Here is an 18,687-nt window from a genome sequence, read left to right as displayed (position 1 = left end):
GCGTCATAGGAATGAAATGTGGGAACACTTGTGCCAGTGAGGGTCATCAGGGTCACATAATCCTGCATGACTGTAGGGTTTCTGACTTGCTCTGAACATTATAGAAGAAAATGTAGCTGCACTTTGGTGCCTCCTGTATTGATTATAGATCCAGAAATTGTGGACTGTTTAACTTGACATATTTGACCCCTGATGTTGCATAAACTTTGAAAATGTCAGGCCTTTTGCAGTCTTTGAGAAAGGACATTTAAGTAGTTATTTGACTGAACATGTAACGTTTGTTCATTCATACATGTACACATGGATAAGTTAAGACAACCTGAGCCCTTGACCCCTACACTGAAGGGATCCAGTCACTCTGTTGGGGGGTTTGGGTCTGGTTTATCCCCTTACTGATGAGGCTCCCTTTAAATCAATATGAAATTGATCTTTCTCTTATGGAACATTTCTATCCTGGTGATCATTTCCACAAGGGTAATGTTTTTGGCTTTAGAAAAATGTCAGTCAAATATTTTTACCTTTATGATCACAAGATCTCAACCCAATTGAAATAATAATGACCAACATGTTCCACTGCCATCAAAACGTCAAATGAGGTAATCTCTGTCTGGTGAGTGGTGTTCATCTCTGGTAGAGTTCCAGACGCTTTAAAAATATGAGATATGAAAGCTTGATTATCGAAGTTGTTCTGACAAAAGTGCCTCTCCGGAGCAAGCTGGGTCATTGTAGAGGATACTGTATTTTGATATGAATGTCAAAGTATGACTGCAACAATAAGAGACTTCAGTTGTGTAAACATCAGCATTTTGAGGGTTGTTTTATGTGAAGATATTTGTTTGGCCTTATTAGACAGGACAGAAACAGGAAAGTGGGGGAAGAAGAATCTGCAGCAAAGAACCATGAGCAGGATTCAAACCCATGACTGCTGCATCAGGGACTGTAGCCCCTACACATGGAATACAAGCTCAACCAGGTGAGCTATAGCGGCGCCCTTGAGTTGTTTTTTTTTTTTTTTTAAAGATGTTTGAAGAAAAAAAATCATTATTTCTGCATGGTTCCAGTAACAACATTATTTTATATCAGTTGTTTTTGTGTCATGCATTTACAAAAGCCCACCCGGTATCACTGGTAAACACTTTATTCAGGTTTTACAAACTACAACTTGAAAACATTCAAATGAAAATCCGTCTTTACTGCACAAGTGACCAAACATATTCCTCAATTTTGATCACATGTTCCAGCATTTGGAGCATTTTTTTTGGATCATACAATCTACAGGCCAGCTGTGCTTTTATGTTTATGAACTGAATTATCACCTTATTGTCATTATTGGAGAATAAATATGTTTTTCCAGAGAGAAAACTCAGCTCCAAAGAACACTTTTACGTACTGCACAGTGCATTAATGTTTCACAACAAAGCAAGTTTTATTATGCCAGTACGTTATTACAACATTAAAACTGTCAGTCAGCAAAAAAAACGATTTCAGAAAGTCTCTTTCCAGCAATGAGTCACATCTCACCCAAGCTTAGAAACAGGAGGAGTAAAGGGGCGACCAAAACTGTAACTGAGCTGTCATTAGTCATTCACTAACCAACACTGAGACTTGAAATAAAAGTCTGACTTGTATTGTTTTCACATTTTGAAATTAAGGGGTTAGTCAACACATTTTAACACCGGTTCTGGATGGCGACTTCTGACAGCCACTGGAGTTAAAAGATGCAATTAGTTCCCTGCTTGCTTTCTGTAACCACAAGCGTACTTTGAAAAGTTTTCGGCCTCACCTGGAAACAAGAGGTGTTACGTCCATAACTGTAAACTACAACGCCTTGTAGCAATGTCCACAAAAACTCTTATGCATGAAGCAATCAAAGAATAAAGCAGAGAAAGGCTTTGAGCTGGTGGGCTGTTGCTCAAAGCTTTCCTTCTTCTTTAATTGCTTCAAACATTTGATGGGCGTTACGTCCCTTGTCCTCGAGGAGGCTGATAACATTCTGAATTACTCTTGTAAACTGATATATTAAACTTTGCATGGGAGCACGGAGGTAAACAAGTGTAAATGGTGTTGGTGAATAACACATTTATAGATGCACCATGAACGTCTGTGGATAAACCAAACTACTGGCTGACAAGATGACCCTCAGACTGCAGAAGTTTGGCAGAAGAGGACTATTCTAGTATGATAATGACTCAGAGCAAACTGACAAAATCACCCAAGAGTTTCAAAAGAAGAAGAAGAAGGTGGTCTGACCTGAATCTAACAGAACACATTTGGGCCATTTTAAATAAAAAGGTAGAGCGACACAACTCCACCGATAAAGAGCAGGTGAAAGAAACAGTCTGAAGAATGACAGAAATGTGTCCAACACCTATATCCTCTATGAGTTTGTCATCAAGAATAAAGGTGATGCGTTATGACAGATGTACCGACCTTCCCACTGTGAGTCCGGTATTTTTAACATAGTAGGTTTAAACTGTAAGTTTTTAATTGCATACAAGAGCAAACACACTGGAGCGTTGGGACGTTTGACATTTAAGTGATGTTGTGTTTGGTGTACTCACTTCTGCTGGATGTTGTGTACAACAGTAACATGACACACTGATGCTTCACTATTATTAATGTAGATGTCATATATAGTAATATATCAGTCAGAGGGACTAAACCTGGATTTGTACTCCACTAAGATATTTCATGCAGGATTAGATTTATTAAACTTTATTGCCATTGCACATGTCACAAGAACAAAACAACCAGAGGTGCATAAGCAGTAATAATATGGATAATGTGTACTATAGTGTGTAGTGGTGCAAACTGAGCTTATTAAAGGGAAAAGGTTATACAGTGTGTATAACAGTGCAATGAGGATGATTTATGTGACTTGTAAACTTGCTGTGTTGTACTTCTACTTAAGTGAAGGTTGTGATGACCTCTTTCACAACTGCTCTTTACATGTGCATAACAAACTGTACCATCTGTGGAGAGTGAGCCCACATGTCATCCTCAACTTTAATCACTTCCGCTTTAACTACTGAGGAGTTTAATGTGTATTTTACAGATTTTATTTTTTAAAACTAGAAATCAGGGCAGAAAAGCTCCTAAAATAGCCTTTCTCCTTGCAGTAAACAGAGGAGATGCTCCGAGGTCCGGACATCCCGCCCGTGCAGAACCGTCGCCTCCCGCACATTCGCGCTCGTCAGTCAGGTGGGCGTGTTTCCGCGCCGCCATTGGTCGGACGCGGTTCCTCTTCCTCCCCGGGTTCCGCTTTCTTTTCATACGCACGCCCAGCCTCTGAATAATGATAATAATGATCAAGATGGCTACTTCACAATCCTCCTTGCGGTAGCTAACCACCAATTTCATGGAAGCACTCAAAACTGCGATTTTCTTCTGTTTAAGTCCCTCGTAGGCGCGGGGGGCCGTGCCGCGGATCGCACTATATGGATTAAACCGGGCGGAGCGGAGATAAAAGTCATTGTGTTGCCGGCAGCACTCGCTCCGAGGAGGCTAACTAGCAGAGCAACTAGCTAGCTGCACTCGTCGACCATCTCCGGTTGTAGCTCCCCAGCCAGCGGCGGCTCAGAGGAGCGTGGCGCTCCGCGTTTTGTGTGCCCGGTCGTCGGACGGAGAGCGTCAAATGGCAGAGCCGCGGAAAGTGCCGTTCGTCACCATCTCATCCTTCAACGCCTCGCCGCCGACGCCGGAGTCCAGCAAGAAGCGCCGCCGCGAAGATGAGGTCGTCGACATCACTTTCGGGAAAGATGGAGGTGGAAGTGTCGCGGCGGTCGGGTCAGGAGGTGGCGGCGGCGGCGGCGGCGGAGGTCTGTTCGGCAGCGCGAAGGGAGGCGACGCGGAGAGCGAGGAGAAGAAACCGACCGTCCGACTCAACCTGCCGCTGTCCGAGCCCAACGACCGGGGATCCTCCGAGTTCAACTACGGCGAGCTGGTCCACTCAACTGTTTCTCAGGTCAGGACAGGCGGCGGCGGGGCCCGACCTGGCCGGGCTCCGGGGCTCTGTGGGGGGAACAGATGTCAGACTTGGAGCTGCTGCTTAATGTGGACATGTTGGGTTAAAAAGGCTCCCAGCAGGGGCTCAGGGAACAATTACACCTCTTATGCTTTACATTTAATCAGAGTTTGTGGTGTTTTTTATACTGATTTCCACAAAATGAGTAAACTGACACATCCTGGATCTGCCTGTTTGTCAGATGCACCAGTGAAGCTCCAGAAACACTGATCCCTGGTTAATCCTGTGTTCACATAATATGGGATGGATGTCAGGGAGGGGAGAAATACCAGTGTTTACAACTTGCAGGCATTCATGTCACAGCACAGCTCGAAGCAGTTGCACGGTTGGTTCAGTTCAGACACAGTGCATTGGCTGTAAAGACAAGTTTTGAGACCGATTTGTGTAACTTGAAATGCCAGGTTGGATATTTAAGCCCTTTCAGAAAGTCATAAATATAACTTGGACGCGAGTGCTATTCACACGTCATGAATATTGTAACTGTGGTATGACATGAATGCGACGTTTGAAACCTGTGGTCTCCTATAACTCTGATTACATCATCCGCAAGTTTTGTCAGATCTTAATTAGACCCGTTTGCAGCCACAGCAGAGGACATTATGTCACTTAAAATAAGCATCCTGGGTTGAATGTGCAGAATCAGTGGAGGAAAGCATGACTAATGAGGTTCATGGCCAATTTTCATTTTATTTATTTTTTGCTTCTCAGGTAAAGCTTGCAAGTTCCACAGCACCTAAAGGACTCACTCCTCCGCTGGACCCCACCGACCCGTTTGCTGATGATGAGAAGGAGAGACGGGAGGTAGAGGAGCTGGCCAGGAAATTCGAGAACAAATATGTAAGTCGTATAATCTCTACATTCTTAAAAGGAGTGGCGCTCTGACAGAGATTTGGTCGTATGATTCTTGAAACCAAATCTGGCACCAAAAGAAATTAACTCTTATTATTAAAAACGAAAGTTGTGCGAGAGGAACTGCAACCACAGATGCAGCTGTCACAGTTTAAAACTGTAACCTTCCAGGATTTGAACGTTTTGACAACACTTTTAAATTCTGTGTACACATCTGGACGTCTGTTTTGGAGAAATCTGATGTGTTTAAAATGCTCTGTTTTGTCTTTCTACATGTTGTTTATTACCCAGAACCCACAGCAGCTCTGCTACCTTTTGGTAACTTTAGTAAAATTAAAAAATAAGTCTTTCAGGATTTTTGCCTCCACTTGTCCTTGAAATATTTGTTTTTGTGACACCTCATGTACTCTCTGATCAGCCACTGACGTTAATCAGTTCTTGGGTTTCATGGTTCCCGGCCAGAAGACGAGGAATGTCTTGTCATTTCTGTGGAAATTGGGATTAATAAAGACATGTAGGAATGAAATCAATACCACAGTTAGACAGTCTGACTATCAGTAAACAAAGCCCAGCGTGGTTAATGAGGACCTTCCTGAATGTATTAACCAGTTGTTGGGTCCATTTATTCTTTAGTTTCTTTCTCTGATTGGGTCCAGTGTTTGAGTCTCAACTCTGGGCTGCAAAAATGAAAGCTTTGTGAGTGCTGTTTCTGAACACGTTGTCCCACGATGCACTCGACAAAGTACATTTAGTGAAGCTGCTGAAGTCAATGATGTGGGATAAATCAGACAGCCAGTAAAAAGTGAGTTCTTGTCGCTGACGTATTGGGCAATGTACGAATCAGAGAGACTTTTATAAGGGCCAGGTTGTGATGGCTAGACGACTGGATGTCTCTAAAACAGCGGGTCTTGTGGTTGTTCTCCACATGCGGTGGTAACAAAAGGAAGAACAACTAGTGAAGCAGAGGAGCTGCTGTAGTAAAAACTGCTGAAAAATGTTAATACTGTTAAGTGTCAGAGTACACGGAGCGTCACAGTTTGCTGCGTGTGGAGCTGCAAAGAGGTCGTATCCATGCTGGTATCTGTCATGATGAGGTATCACTGTGTACCAGGATGGCAGCTGGATGCACTGTGGGAGGAAGGCAAGCCAGTGGTGGCAGCGTAGTGCTCTGGGGAATGTTCTGCTGGGAGTCATGTGGACATGCACCCCTCCACGGCACCAGTATCACCTGGTAGCCTCTTTCAGCAGGACGGTGCTCGCTGCCACATTGCAAATGTAGTTAAGGATCAGTTGTCCTGCAAACACAGGACACCTGCAGAGGTCTGTGAAGGCCAGGCCTCGACTTGTCAAAGCTGTTTTGATGGCACAGGAGGGACCTGATTGGAGTCTAATGTTAAGGCTGTTTGCGTATGTGTAATATAACTTAAATGTTTTCTGATAGTTGTGTCTTCGTTTGCAGGGCGGCACCACAAAGAAGAAGAAAAAAGACAGGATGCAGGATCTCATCGACATCGGCTACGGCTACGACGAGACCGACCCGTTCATAGACAATTCAGAGGCTGTGAGTCGACTTGTTTTTGTTTTGATTGTTGTTGTTTGTTTGGAGGATGTTATTGTTCCACGATGGAAACTGGATTGTCACAGCTGGAAAAACAGAAAGAGCCACCTGTGCGCACACACACAGAGAAAAAAATGAATCTTTGAAAACAGTGAGTTTAATTGTAGCGTTAGTTTTCTTAAAGGACCAGTGCGTAGGATTTATTAACAGATTATAACTACATGAATAGGCCTCTCTCACCCCGGTGTAGAAGGACATATGGTGGCTGCCACTTCTCTGTAGAAACTCAAAAAGCCCCCACTAGAGCCAGCATTTAGTTTGTCTCCTCTGGGCTACTGTAGAAACACAGCACGCTTTGTGGAAGAGGATCTGAATCATTCTAAACTAATGAAAACACAACCTACACACCTAAATCCTGCACACTGGTTCGTTAAGTTGCATGCATCTTGTATCATTTTTGGTGTTATCGCTCCTCAAGTGCGTCAGTTTCTCATTCATCCATCCTTTTTCTCATTCACTTACTGAAAAAAAAGCACATATAACAGTATTTAGTACACAGTCAATACAGTTCAGTATTAGTGTGTGTCATAAATCTGGGAGCAACAATGCTAGAAATGCTTTTGCAGCAAACAGCAGTGGAAGAACACTGACCGTGATTGTAAATTTCTCCCGACCTCAGTATGACGAGCTGGTACCAGCCTCCCTCACCACAAAACACGGAGGCTTCTACATCAACACAGGCACTCTGCAGTTCAGAGCTGCGTCTGACTCAGAGGGAGAAAACGCAGGCACGGACGATAATCACTTCAAGGTAGGTGCTCGCCTCTCTGTGCTCGTGAGAACACTTTGTAAATAAACGCACTCGTGTGAGTATGTCAGCATTAAACCTGTTGAAATCTGATGTTGTTATGCCAAAGTAATAAAGCAGATTGTTCTTTATTTTTGTCTGTTTGCAGAAGATGAAAGATGGTGAAGAGCGAGTGATTAAAAAACGACGGAAAAAGCAAGATGGTGGAATTCTGGAGGACAAGAAACCCAGAAAAAACAAAGTTCCAAAGCCAGGGTGAGGTTTTAGTATCCAGGATTTTAAGCACTGATTGCCCTTTTTTTCAGAGTGTGTGTGGTCAACATGAATCTGTAGGAAACCCTGCATTTAAATATCTTTGTGCGTCTTCTCTTTTGGCAGAGTTTCAGCTTTGAATGTCCACCGGCCAGAGAAGAAGAAGAGGAAGAAGCTGATGAAGGACTCCCTCCACCTGGCCAACATGCTCCGCCGCTTCACCCGGGAGAAGGAGGAGATGCGCAAGAAGAACCTGGCCACCACCGCCGGTCTGCCGCGACCCACCGCCAAAGTGCCCAACACCAACAGTGCACTCCTCAACGCCCACCCCAAGGCCGCCGGCGGCAACGACTGCAACATGGCCGACCTGACCGCCGACCCGGCCGTGATGTCGCTGCTCGGCTCGGCCAACAACGACGTGCTGCAGGACATGATGGGCGACCTGGACTTCGGGATGCTGGACTCGCCTCAGCCCTCCAGCCCGGCGCAGGGGGAGAACGGCTCCTTCGGGATGGGGCATAAAGCGGGCGGCAACAGGGTGGCGCAGGGTGCCGTGATGACCCCTCCTCCTCTGCCCAGCGGACTCCCAGGACCGCTCACAAAGCGCATTGAAGACCTGAGAGCGGTAGGAGCTTTAGTGTTCTGCTGAATCGCATGTTTAAGAGTGTAACCCAAATGTGATCTTGATGGTGTTTGGCTCAAAGGGAGTTTCAAGAGTGTACTGACGAGATAAGCAACGAGTAACAAACAACATAGAGCAGATAAGCAAGTGCAACGCAGAAATGGCATTAACAACCAGGAGTAACGTTTTCATTACAGTCATAAAAGATGCAAAAAGCCAACAAGCTAATTAACACCATCTAATAGTCCAAACAATAACTGAACGACACTAAAACACATCATAGCTCCACGCCGTCGCCAACCAGGAAGGAGAGCACCCAGTTTTTGGAATAATAAGTTCACAAATGATTTAATATCTATTAATGTTTTAGACACATCTGCAGAAGGTCTCTGACAGAGGGAGCAGCATACAGTCTTCTCCAGCTTAATGTGGACTCTAGGAACTGTCGGTTAAGCTTAGCTGTTGCCAAATAATTTTGGATAACGACGGTGTTATGCTTTCCACACGTGTGAGTGCGCTCTAATGTGTAAATGCTGATCTACTACACATGCATGCAAAGCTGCTTCCAAGCGGGCTGAAAACTAAGGTTAAGGTGCCTTTATTGGTCTCTCTTGGAAGAAGTTTGTTTTAGACAGAGGGGTCTGCTGCACAGACAACAATACAACTAGTAGAATAACAGCAGCTACAACTCTGTCGTGTGTGCACATCTGCAAGTGTCTAGAATCAGATGCTTAGTGAGTGGCTGTTTGGATTTTTAGGATTTTAATGATCTCCTCTCTTGACAACCGTGTCTTTCAAGATGGTGATTCTCTGAGAGACAGTCTGTCTGATGTGTGTTTCTTCTTCACAGGCGTCCCGTCTGTTCGATGAGGAGGGCAGGAAGAAATTCTTCACACTGGACATGAACAACATCCTGCTGGAGTTAGTACCATTTACATTTCCTGTTATGTTTCCTTTTCGGTATAAAAATCAAACAAATGTAAATCTGTGTGTGTGTCTGTGTGGCAGCATTGAGCTGCAGGTTCAGGAGCAGCCTGCAGAGGTGCGTTCAGCCGTCTACTCTCACCTGGAGGCCTTTGTGCCCTGCAATAAAGAAGCTCTGCTCAAACGCCTTAAGAAGCTCAGCCTCAACATACAGGTGAGTAGCAGTGAAGGACAAAGATAGAGTCACTTTCAGTCAGACTGCAGTGCATTCTGCCAGTTTTGTAAGGATATCTGATGTGCTTTATAAACAGTCATTTGCAGAACTGAACTGCTAGAAGTTGAGTAACGCAGGAGCTTCATTTCATTATTTAAATGACGCCTAGAGGTTTATATTATCCTGCTTTCCACAAGACCTAAGCCTATGAGCTGTCAGGTGTGTCTAAATGTGTGCGAAAGCCATTGTTTCTGTGTCTCCTGGCCGCGTGCCCATTATCTGAGTCTATATTTAGCTGGTGAGTGTGCTGTCCTGCATGTGTGTGTGTGTGATTCTCCGACTGTGCTCATCCCCCGTTGCCTAGGATGATCGACTTCGACCGCCCCTGCTGAAGCTGAAGCTGGCAGTGTGCAGCGTGATGCCGGAGCAGATCGCTCGATACAACATGGACTGCATCGCCAAAGTGGCAAAGTAAGGAGTCAGCCGCGGCTCTTATTTTGAACATAGCTTCCAGCTACGCGGCTACTTTGACATGTGATGTTCGATTCTGTGCTCACAGGCAGCAGTCTGAGGAGGGAGAGAAAAATGGGTCAGAGGACGATGATGAGGAGAAACCAGGGAAGAGGGTGATGGGGCCTCGAAAGAAGTTTGTCTGGGACGACAAGCTCAGGTCGGTTTGACCGAGGGAGGGAGGTTCATATCTCACACTGTTAAATACACATAATAAGCATGAGATGTGTAAAGACTTGATCCTGCTCACTTCTCTTTGGGTAATAATAGAGTCTTTGAATGTGTGTGTGCTCTCCAGGACGTTGCTGTGTAACTTGGTGCGGGTGAAGCTCACCTGCTACGAGCTGGAAGGCAAGAACTCGCTGTCTCTGGAAGACTACCTCAAAGCCTTCATGGAGACGGAAGTGAAACCTCTCTGGCCCAAAGGATGGATGCAAGCCAGGTGTGTGGGTCCTGCTAAGAATAATTGCAGTAACTACTTGCTGTATTGTGTATTTTTTTTTCAAAACTAGAAGCAAAGCAGCCCACATCATCAGCACTTGCTATCTGAATAACAAATCCCTCAACATGACTGTATGGTGTGTTCATGTTTCTGTCGACAGGATGCTGTTCAAAGAGAGCACCATGGCTCACGGTCATCTCACAGGCTACACGTGAGTCATCTGACTTGCTTCTAATCTGTTCCTTCGCGGCTGACTTGTTTGCAAACTCGAATTCACTCGCTTTTTTTTTTTTCTTATTTTGCCTCAGAGCAAAGAAGAAGATGGTTCCTACTCCCAAGGCCAAGCCAAAGGTCAGTTGTAGCGCCGTCGGTCACACTGTGTGGTTCCATGAATGTGTTTTCTGATGAATGGGCTGTTTGTGAACCTTTAAAAGTTCAAGCTTAGATAAAGATGTAGCTGCATGTAGTTGTACTTGCATCCAAAACTGATCTGAGATTTTACAAACCTTACAAAGGAAAGGTTCAAAAATAAATCTGTCTTCAAACAATAGTTGTAAACCCATACCTTTATCTGAGTATAAATTCATACATTATTCCTTTAAGTAGGTAGTAAGCAAGGAAAACAAAATAGATTCATTTAGTACTTTAGGATATATATTATTTTACATACAATATGAAGGGGCTCTTCCAACAGAATGTGTCGGCGTCACTCCTGCGCCGTGAAACCATTTATTTCCAGTCGCTTGCTTCGTCCCATGACAGTTTGTTTCTGCGTCGAGTCAAGCCAGCAGACTTTATTAGCTGTGACAAACGCCCATGCGGCCAGTAGAAAGGAGGCATCCAGCCAGGCGTGGACGGCAATATGGAGGAAAAGCCGATGAATTCCTTCAATTATACAATTCAAGTTAGTGTCAAGTCTTAAGGAGGAAAGTCCTATTTTGGATACAGATACAGGTATTTTTAAAAAAATGTGTTTTCCCCATCAATGTGAAGATGCAAACTCAAAGTGCTGCCACGAACATGCCTCAACAACAGATGGCTAAACAACCATCAACCCTAAAGCCATGTCGGCTAATCGAAGCCTGAGAAAAGCTGTTGTGGATTCTGGTGGGTTACTAACGATGTCGCTTTTAGGAACCGGGGAATCACATGTGTAGACCGATTCTGAAGCCGCTGTTCCTCAATATGGTGGACGAGTAGGTGAACAGTAATGTGTAAACGTTTGATTATAACGTTGCACAAAAACTCTTTTTTTTCTCCTGTCTACATTTCAACACTGTGGATGTAGTTTCTGAACGTCTTTACCCTGGAAGTTTTTCAAAAGCTCAGTTTTCAGTGAGTTAGAAGTGTTTGGGTGTTAAGGTATCACTATGTAGCTATAGCTCACCTGGTTGAGCTGGTGGCCCAGGTACAGTCCATGATACGGAGGTCATGAGTTCAAATCCCGCTCGTGGCCTTTTTCCACAGGATCTCCCACTTTCCTGTTTCTCTCTACTGCACTATCAACTAAAGGCCAAACAAAATATATTTTTTTTAAAAAGGCCAAAATGCACAGAAATACAGCTGTTTTAAAGAATACCTGTGGATGTGTGCGACCCAGTAGTGAGCACAGTGCATGTCGCATAGTATCTAAAAGGACAATCTACATTGAAATGGATGTAGAGACGAATCTCTTAATAGCCATAAAAGAAGGTAGAAATAGTGACTAAAACATCTGTATGTGTACATATGGATGTGTCATATGATGTTTTCGGATTAGCTTGTAAAAATTAAACAAAACTGTGAACTTATCCTTTATCATCACTACAATACAGATGGCTTGTTCAGTAGTTTGTGTAACCGTTGTGTTTTGTGTCATGTGTGCTTGCAGGAGACTGTGTGGGTTCAGCGGTCCACGCCGTCAGCGGGAGCCACTCCCTCCCCTGCTGCCCAGGTTGCCAAGCGACCGCCTCAGTCACCGGCGGAGCCCATATGCCTCGATTCCCTCGACGAGGCTCCCTCCTTGGACTCGATCTCTCAGGCCCTGGCCATCCTCGGCAACGCAGCCAAGGGCCTGGCTCAGGGGGACAGCCCCCCGTCCCCCGACGGACCCAAGACTGTCGCCAACCCCTCCGCCCTCCACCCCTCGCCGCTCATCCAGCATCAGAAAAAGAACTCTGTCAGCACTCCCAGCTCCAATGCACCTCACTACATCTCTACCTCTTCGTCTTCCTCCACCTCCGTGTCTCGGCCTTCCTCCATCACGCCCTCTCCTCTGCCCTCAGTGAGGGTGGATGCGATGGGGGTTGTTAAGGGCACTGCGCAGGCGCACAGACACTCAGTGTTGAACACTCAGAGACCTTTGGGTGTGGGTGTGACTAAAGCCAACATGCCTGCCTCAGTGTCCCCTCCTAAGCCACGTCCACCACCCACTGCGTCTCCGCTAGTGGCCCCAGGATCAAAGACGGGGGTCTCCACTCCCCCTTCTGGCCTCCTCAAAGGCAGCAATAATAATAAAGCCAACAGCGGTGACACTCTCATCATCACATCGCCTCAGTCCAGGCCACACGCCCTCTCATCATCCTCCTTCATGACTCCCAAAACCTTCCTGACGCCCCGCCTGCCCCAGACCCCTCAGAGTAAATCCTCCCCCTCCCTGTCCCAGACGCTCCCCACCGTTCAGCCACAGCCGCAGTCCAACTTCATCACCCCTATGCACGCCACCCTCACCAAGTCCACCCACAGCAGCATCCCGCCCATCGTCAAGCTCACCCCGCGCACCCCCAACCCCGTCGTCACCACCGCCACTTCAGCCTCACCTTCAATCTCTCCCAGGTCTCAGGCAGCCCCCTCCATACACCAGTACCCTCCCAAAAACCCAGCAGGGTTCCGCCCGCAGTTCTCAGGTGCCCAAGGAGGAGCAACCAAGCCGGGGCAAGGCAGCTACACTCCTCCAGGCAGCCAGAAGCCCCCCAACAACAACAGTACCACCAACACCAGCCTTATTAACACCTCATCCATAAGCAAGCATTCAGGATCCAGTGCCTCCCCCACAACGGCCTCTGTTACCCCAGGCCAGCGTCAGAGGCCCGGGGGCGGGACACCTCAGGGGGCCAAGACAGTCGCGTCTGTCCCGTCGTCATCTGTCTCTTCTCAGTTGCCACAGGTTTGTGCTGCCTGCAGCGTCTCCTTCAATCATTATTCAGCACATGTTGGGCATCGGGAACCGGCTCTACAAGTTCTGATTCTACTCATTAGCAGCTAAACAAATGTCACTCACAGCAGTAAATATATCTACGACTATCCTTCTGCGCCGTCAGCTGAATGAGTCGAACGCCTCTGTGGCTTCTTTATCTCCTTTGTCTCAGTAAGTCGCGTGTGGGGCATTATTCTCCGTTAATCCACTCAACTGTTGCTGAGCTGTTAGATTAGCAGGCGGACAGCACAAACAAATCGTCTTGCAACAGTCAGTAAAATTTAACAACCGCTGCTGCAAATTGTTGCACAAGAAACGGGACTGGACTGAAGTAAACATGAAAAGAGCCCAGAAATCATTGCTGCTATCGTTAATTACTTTATCTAGCTTCTGGTTTCTGCTGATAACTTTTATCCAGTGTTTTACACCACTCTGCTGTGAAGAAGGCAGGAGGACGCTTTCTTTTTTACAAACACAAATCACACTGTCAGTAAGTAATGTGCTTATGGAGGCTTACTACAGCTGACTAAAGTGACTTTAGTGCCCATTTAGCAACACTTTGCTGTCACTGCAACAACTTGCTACTGCGTTTCTCACACTACAAACCTACTAGTCTACCACCTTCGTGAAGTGGATGTGCTGTCAGGTTGTGTAACATCACTGGTTTGAAGAAAACAGCAACTATATTAATTGATTGAAATGTTTGTTTACGGGCTGCAAGGCGGCTGCTCGGTGGTTAGCACCGCTGCCAGTCAGGACACTCGGGTTCTTTCTGCGTTGAGTCTCCATGTTCTCCCCGTGCAGCGTGGGTTCTCTCCGGGTTCTCCGGCTTCCTCCCACAAGGTCTAGAAACATGTTGAGGTTAATTGGTGATTCTAAATTGTCCGTATGTGTGAATGCCTTCCTTCACCCTGAGTCAGCTGGGATAGACTCCAGCCCCCCGCGACCCTAGTGAGGATTAAACAGTGTATAGATGACGGATGGATGTTTGTTTACTCTGATGGGCAACAGTGGAGGAAGGACTCACTTTATATGACTAAACACGCCGAAGAACTTCTTGTGTGACTGTTCTAGTCAGTAAATCAGGACGTTATTACTCATACGTTCATGTAAAAGCAGGATTTTATGGTAACCCAAACCACACTGCCCTCAAGGAATCAGAACTGAGAGCTACTAAAATACAACTAATATCCAACCCTAACGGTGTCATGAAGCTCTTTCCCGTTAAGAGTTACTGCAGGAGGTTCAGTAGATCATTATGGCGAGACACTCTGCTGAGTCATGAAATATTTTTGGATTTGGGTAACCTGTAAAAAACAACATAAATAGTTTTGTATGAGAGTAAGACATCATCAAGATGTGATCCTGGATCTGTGTTTCAAGAGTAACTGCTGCTTCCTTCACCTTCAATATTCCTCCTGACATGTAATTAGATAACACACGTTGTCTCCTCAGGTCTCCACGGCGGGAAGCGGCGGTCTGCTCAGCTCGGCCTCGTCGCTTCCCCTGGGCTTCGGGATGCTGGGGGGCCTGGTGCCTGTGTCCCTGCCCTTCCAGTACCCCACGCTGCTAAACCTGCCTTCACTGGGCACCGGCGGCTCCAGCACGGCAGCCAGCAGCTCCGCAGCCAGTAGCAATGCACCGTTCTCCACCCTGACGCAGAGTGAGTGACGCACACAGGCCACAGATGTATTTAAATAAGGCACCGTGCAGGTACACAAATAATAATATGATGTGGACAAAAAAAGAGCTTTAGTTGGATTTAGTTTTAACATTTGAACACGTTGGACACCGTGTGTGTTGCTCTGCTGTTGTCTGAGTGTTCCTGTGTTAGGCCTCGTTTTGTGTTCTATGTTAGAGCCTCATTTGTTTTATCACCATATCGTGTGTAAGCTTACTGTAATTAATGTACGACATTATTCCATTTTGTTTGCTTCATTTCCCAAAATCTCCCCTTTTTCTTCCACCGATCCTGTATCGGTCACTTCCCCACCTGCCACTCACCTGGCCTTCTCTTTACCCCTCCTGTCTGGCTGTCTTCTGCCTCCATGCCCTCCTCTTGCTCCTCCCTTTTCTCCTCTTTCTCCCCCCCCCTCACCTCCCCCGTTCTGTTGGTATTTGTTCCTCCCGCCCTCCTTGTTTCTTGTTGCCCTGTCCTGTCTCCTCAGATCTGTATAAGAGTCTCCAGTCAGGGTCTCAGGTTGCTCTGCCTCCTCACTTGCAGCTCGCTTTCTCAGGTAAAATCTGACCCTCCCTCCACCTCAAACGCCTGCTCCATTCCTCCTCCTCCTCTTCTCCCGGCTTTCTTTTCTCCTTTGGAGTGTCTGGTGTTCTCCGTCTCGGGTTGTCCTTTTTTCCATCTGGTCCTGTTCTGTTCTCTGCTCATCTGTTGGTGGCAGCATGCCCTTTGTGTAGTTATTTTAGCAGCCGTCCCATCTCAAGACGCATTTTGTCGAGCAATGCTCTCAAGTGCTGTCCTTGTTCCCGTCCAGATGTCAGTCAAAGCCAGGGAGGGGACGCTAAGAGGAAGACTCTATGATCCAGCCGGACTTCATCGCCCGGCGGACAAATCAGGACGGATCGCGGCTTTCGAGCGACAAGACAGACCGGACACAAGAGGAAACACACACTGAGCATCGCTTCATCGTGAGAACTTTTCAGCTCAACTTTCATGAATACCACAGCTCAATATAACTTTTTTTAAACAACAATTTGATAACTTTTCAGTACTATTCTTCATAGAACTGTTAAATGAAAAGACAACTGTCAATGTTTACAAGATAGACCTATATCACTGTGGACAGGGAGGACGAATGAGTGGGATTTATAGCTGTGTGTGTGTGTGTGTGAGTGTGTGTGTGTGAGGGTCTGAACCTGATTGGTTGGCGGGACTGTGTGCCTTTAGTATGATGTCTCCCTCTCTGATGCATGGTCAGTGTGTCTATTCGGTGCTGTTTTTATCATCATGTAATTATCACTGATACCTGTAAGAAATGTAAACTGCAAATTGTTGAATTTGAGCTTCTTTTTTTTTTTTTTTTTAATGAGAGCTGTACACATTTTCATTGTACTTGAATTCTTGGAGGAATTCTTTTCTGTATAGAACTCAAGCTGACTTTTAATTAAAATCTTTCCCTTGAGCGGAGGAATTTGATGCAAGTTGGAAATCCTTCAGGAGTTTTTTTTTTTGTTAAAGAAAGTCAAGTGAGACTGATGCTTCAAGTATGAAGAACCATGTTTACCTGCAACACACACATCTCACGTTAACCAACACTGAGGTACAACACGTTACTGGGCAGTGTCGATTTAATTAAAACCTGGATTTGACTTTTAAATCAGTTTAAATTATCAATGAACCCAAACATGAACCAGACAAGACAAATTTGAAGATACTTAACAATCAATGCCAAGTTTATGAAACACCTTTTGAAACCAGATCAAATTACCAGAGTCCAACGAATGACAAGCAAGACAAAAACAATTTAAAAAAAAAAAAAAAAGAGGAAGAAGGGTGAGTCAATCTAAGCAGTTTGTGAGAGACTTAAAAGTGAAGGATAACTTGAGCTGGCAGTATGAGAAGGACAGGACTGGCCGGAGCTTCTCCCAGGTGGGTTTCCCCTCATAGCACTGTCGCCTCATGTCCCCCCTTTCGGAGCCTACTTGACCAGAGGCCTGGTTTTATCGTCGTCACCACACTGGTGGGCTTTGTACTTTTTCACCTCAGCCATGTACTTTGACCAAGCATCGCTCCGGCCTGGCTCAGCCTGCGGGGGAGAGGAAGCAAAGGTTAGTCAGAGAGTCAGGAGCACACAGAACCGGGTCGACGTCACCGATCCCACTTACTTCTGTGTCCTGTTTCTGCTTCTTGGCAACAATGCCGGTCTTTAGGAACACACCGCCTCTGCGCTTCCCCACCTGGGTTAGGGGATAGAAGACTGAAACCGTTACAGGAGCCCTTGTAGGTGGATTGCCAATGAAGGAGACTACACCAGAGCAGAAGGTCTACATTTAGACTCCTGTCGCACCACCAGCGAAACCATCATGAGTGAGGAGCATCCCTAGTCTGTTCTCAGCTGATTTGTTACACATGTGTGTTCACAACATAACTCAATGACAACACGATAACTGTGTGAAATGCTACTGGCAATCAAAAGGCACACGTTGGTCATTATTTCACAAAGCAATAACTCAAGTGCCAGTCAGAGTAAGACTGTGCATGGTGCTTCATGTGGACTCAACTACTGCTAGCTCATCTTACAACTGCCAAACCCCTTACAAAGCTCGTCACGGGAGGGGCCTTCTTTTCCACTGGGCTCTGTCCTTGCTCGGTGGCTCTGGCATCTCCACCTGTTTGCCGCGACTCCTTTTTCCTCCTCTCCTCCTCCTCCATCTTCTTCTTGAACATCTCCATGAAGCTGCCGTCGTTGGCGAACACGTTGCCCGCCGGCAGCGGGGCGGCGCTCGAAGGCTGCGCGGGGCTGCCGGAGGGGGACGCGGGGCTGGAGTCGCCGCTGTTGCCGCCGCTCGAATGAGGTTTATCGTGTGCGCGTCTAGAATCCATAGTTCCCGGTGGTGTTATTATTCAAAACACAGTCCGGCGGCTCAAAGCGAGTACGTGTCGGCTTCGTAGGAAGTATGGCTTTGTTGAGGAGTTGGCCGACTCAGTCCAGCTGAACCCCACCCGCGGTACAATACGAAAAGCTCCGGAGTTAATCTGTTAGCTACACAAACCACTTTACAAATAAATGCTCTTCAGAATTAAGGCGAAGTTAACAAAAAAAACAAGCAAAAAGGCTTCACAGGTTGAGCCCTCTGGCGCAGAAACGTCTCCTCCTGACAAAAACAAAAGCAGGCGCTGGTTGGGCTGCTAACGTGGCTAACGCTGCGGGCTAACGCCCGGTTTAAGGCCTTTGGAGACGAACAAACTCAACTTTAGCCTCCAGCTCATGTGTGGCACGTTTCAGGATGTAAAAATACAGTCACGGCGCACGTCAAAGTCCAAATTTCTACATCAAACACGAGCAGGAATGCAGGTTTTATACCAACGCTCATCGCTAACTTTCGCCGTCCATCAGCTTCTGTCGGCCATGTTGGATCGTGTCTACGGCTGCAGCGCCTCCTGCTGAGCCGGAAGTGAAACTGAGATTAAAACATAAAACGTAAAAAAGAGGCGGATAAATCCCTGCAACTGTTGCTGTGCTCGAGTTAAAACACCGAAACATGTTGCTCTTTAAAAAAAAAATTCAGTCCACACCTTGTGTCAGTTTAATTAAAAAAATAAAAATTAAAGCCGCAAGCGGCGATGGACG

The 18,687-nt window shown here is 46.2% G+C and overlaps 2 protein-coding genes across 3 annotated transcripts; one reads left to right on the top strand and one right to left on the bottom strand.

Moving 5' to 3' along the window:
- The first annotated feature begins 3,304 nt into the window (after nt 1-3,304).
- ubn2b (ubinuclein 2b) lies at nt 3,305-16,537 on the top strand. 2 transcript variants are annotated; one of them, XM_008306437.1, is made up of 17 exons: nt 3,305-3,964; nt 4,733-4,861; nt 6,333-6,434; nt 7,111-7,242; nt 7,388-7,494; nt 7,618-8,116; nt 8,964-9,034; nt 9,122-9,251; nt 9,616-9,722; nt 9,811-9,921; nt 10,060-10,203; nt 10,364-10,414; nt 10,512-10,554; nt 12,074-13,348; nt 14,834-15,041; nt 15,547-15,615; nt 15,871-16,537. In XM_008306437.1, the coding sequence occupies exons 1-17, from the start codon at nt 3,635-3,637 to the stop codon at nt 15,915-15,917; spliced, it is 3,555 nt and encodes a 1,184-aa protein (XP_008304659.1). In that variant the 5' UTR covers nt 3,305-3,634; the 3' UTR covers nt 15,918-16,537. The 2 variants fall into 2 exon arrangements, with proteins under 2 accessions (XP_008304659.1, XP_008304660.1); XM_008306438.1 differs by lacking the exon at nt 15,547-15,615.
- A 223-nt stretch (nt 16,538-16,760) lies between these two features.
- trir (telomerase RNA component interacting RNase) lies at nt 16,761-18,493 on the bottom strand. Its single transcript, XM_008306436.1, has 3 exons — nt 17,655-18,493; nt 17,222-17,293; nt 16,761-17,142 (listed from the first exon to the last, which is right to left on the bottom strand). The coding sequence occupies exons 1-3, from the start codon at nt 17,937-17,939 to the stop codon at nt 17,035-17,037; spliced, it is 465 nt and encodes a 154-aa protein (XP_008304658.1). The 5' UTR covers nt 17,940-18,493; the 3' UTR covers nt 16,761-17,034.
- Nucleotides 18,494-18,687: the final 194 nt, after the last annotated feature.

This window comes from Stegastes partitus, unplaced genomic scaffold (genome assembly GCF_000690725.1).
Source record: "Stegastes partitus isolate 25-593 unplaced genomic scaffold, Stegastes_partitus-1.0.2 Scaffold3659, whole genome shotgun sequence".
NCBI classification, from domain to species: Eukaryota; Metazoa; Chordata; class Actinopteri; family Pomacentridae; genus Stegastes; species Stegastes partitus.
This window is presented reverse-complemented; position numbering and strand designations above follow the sequence as displayed.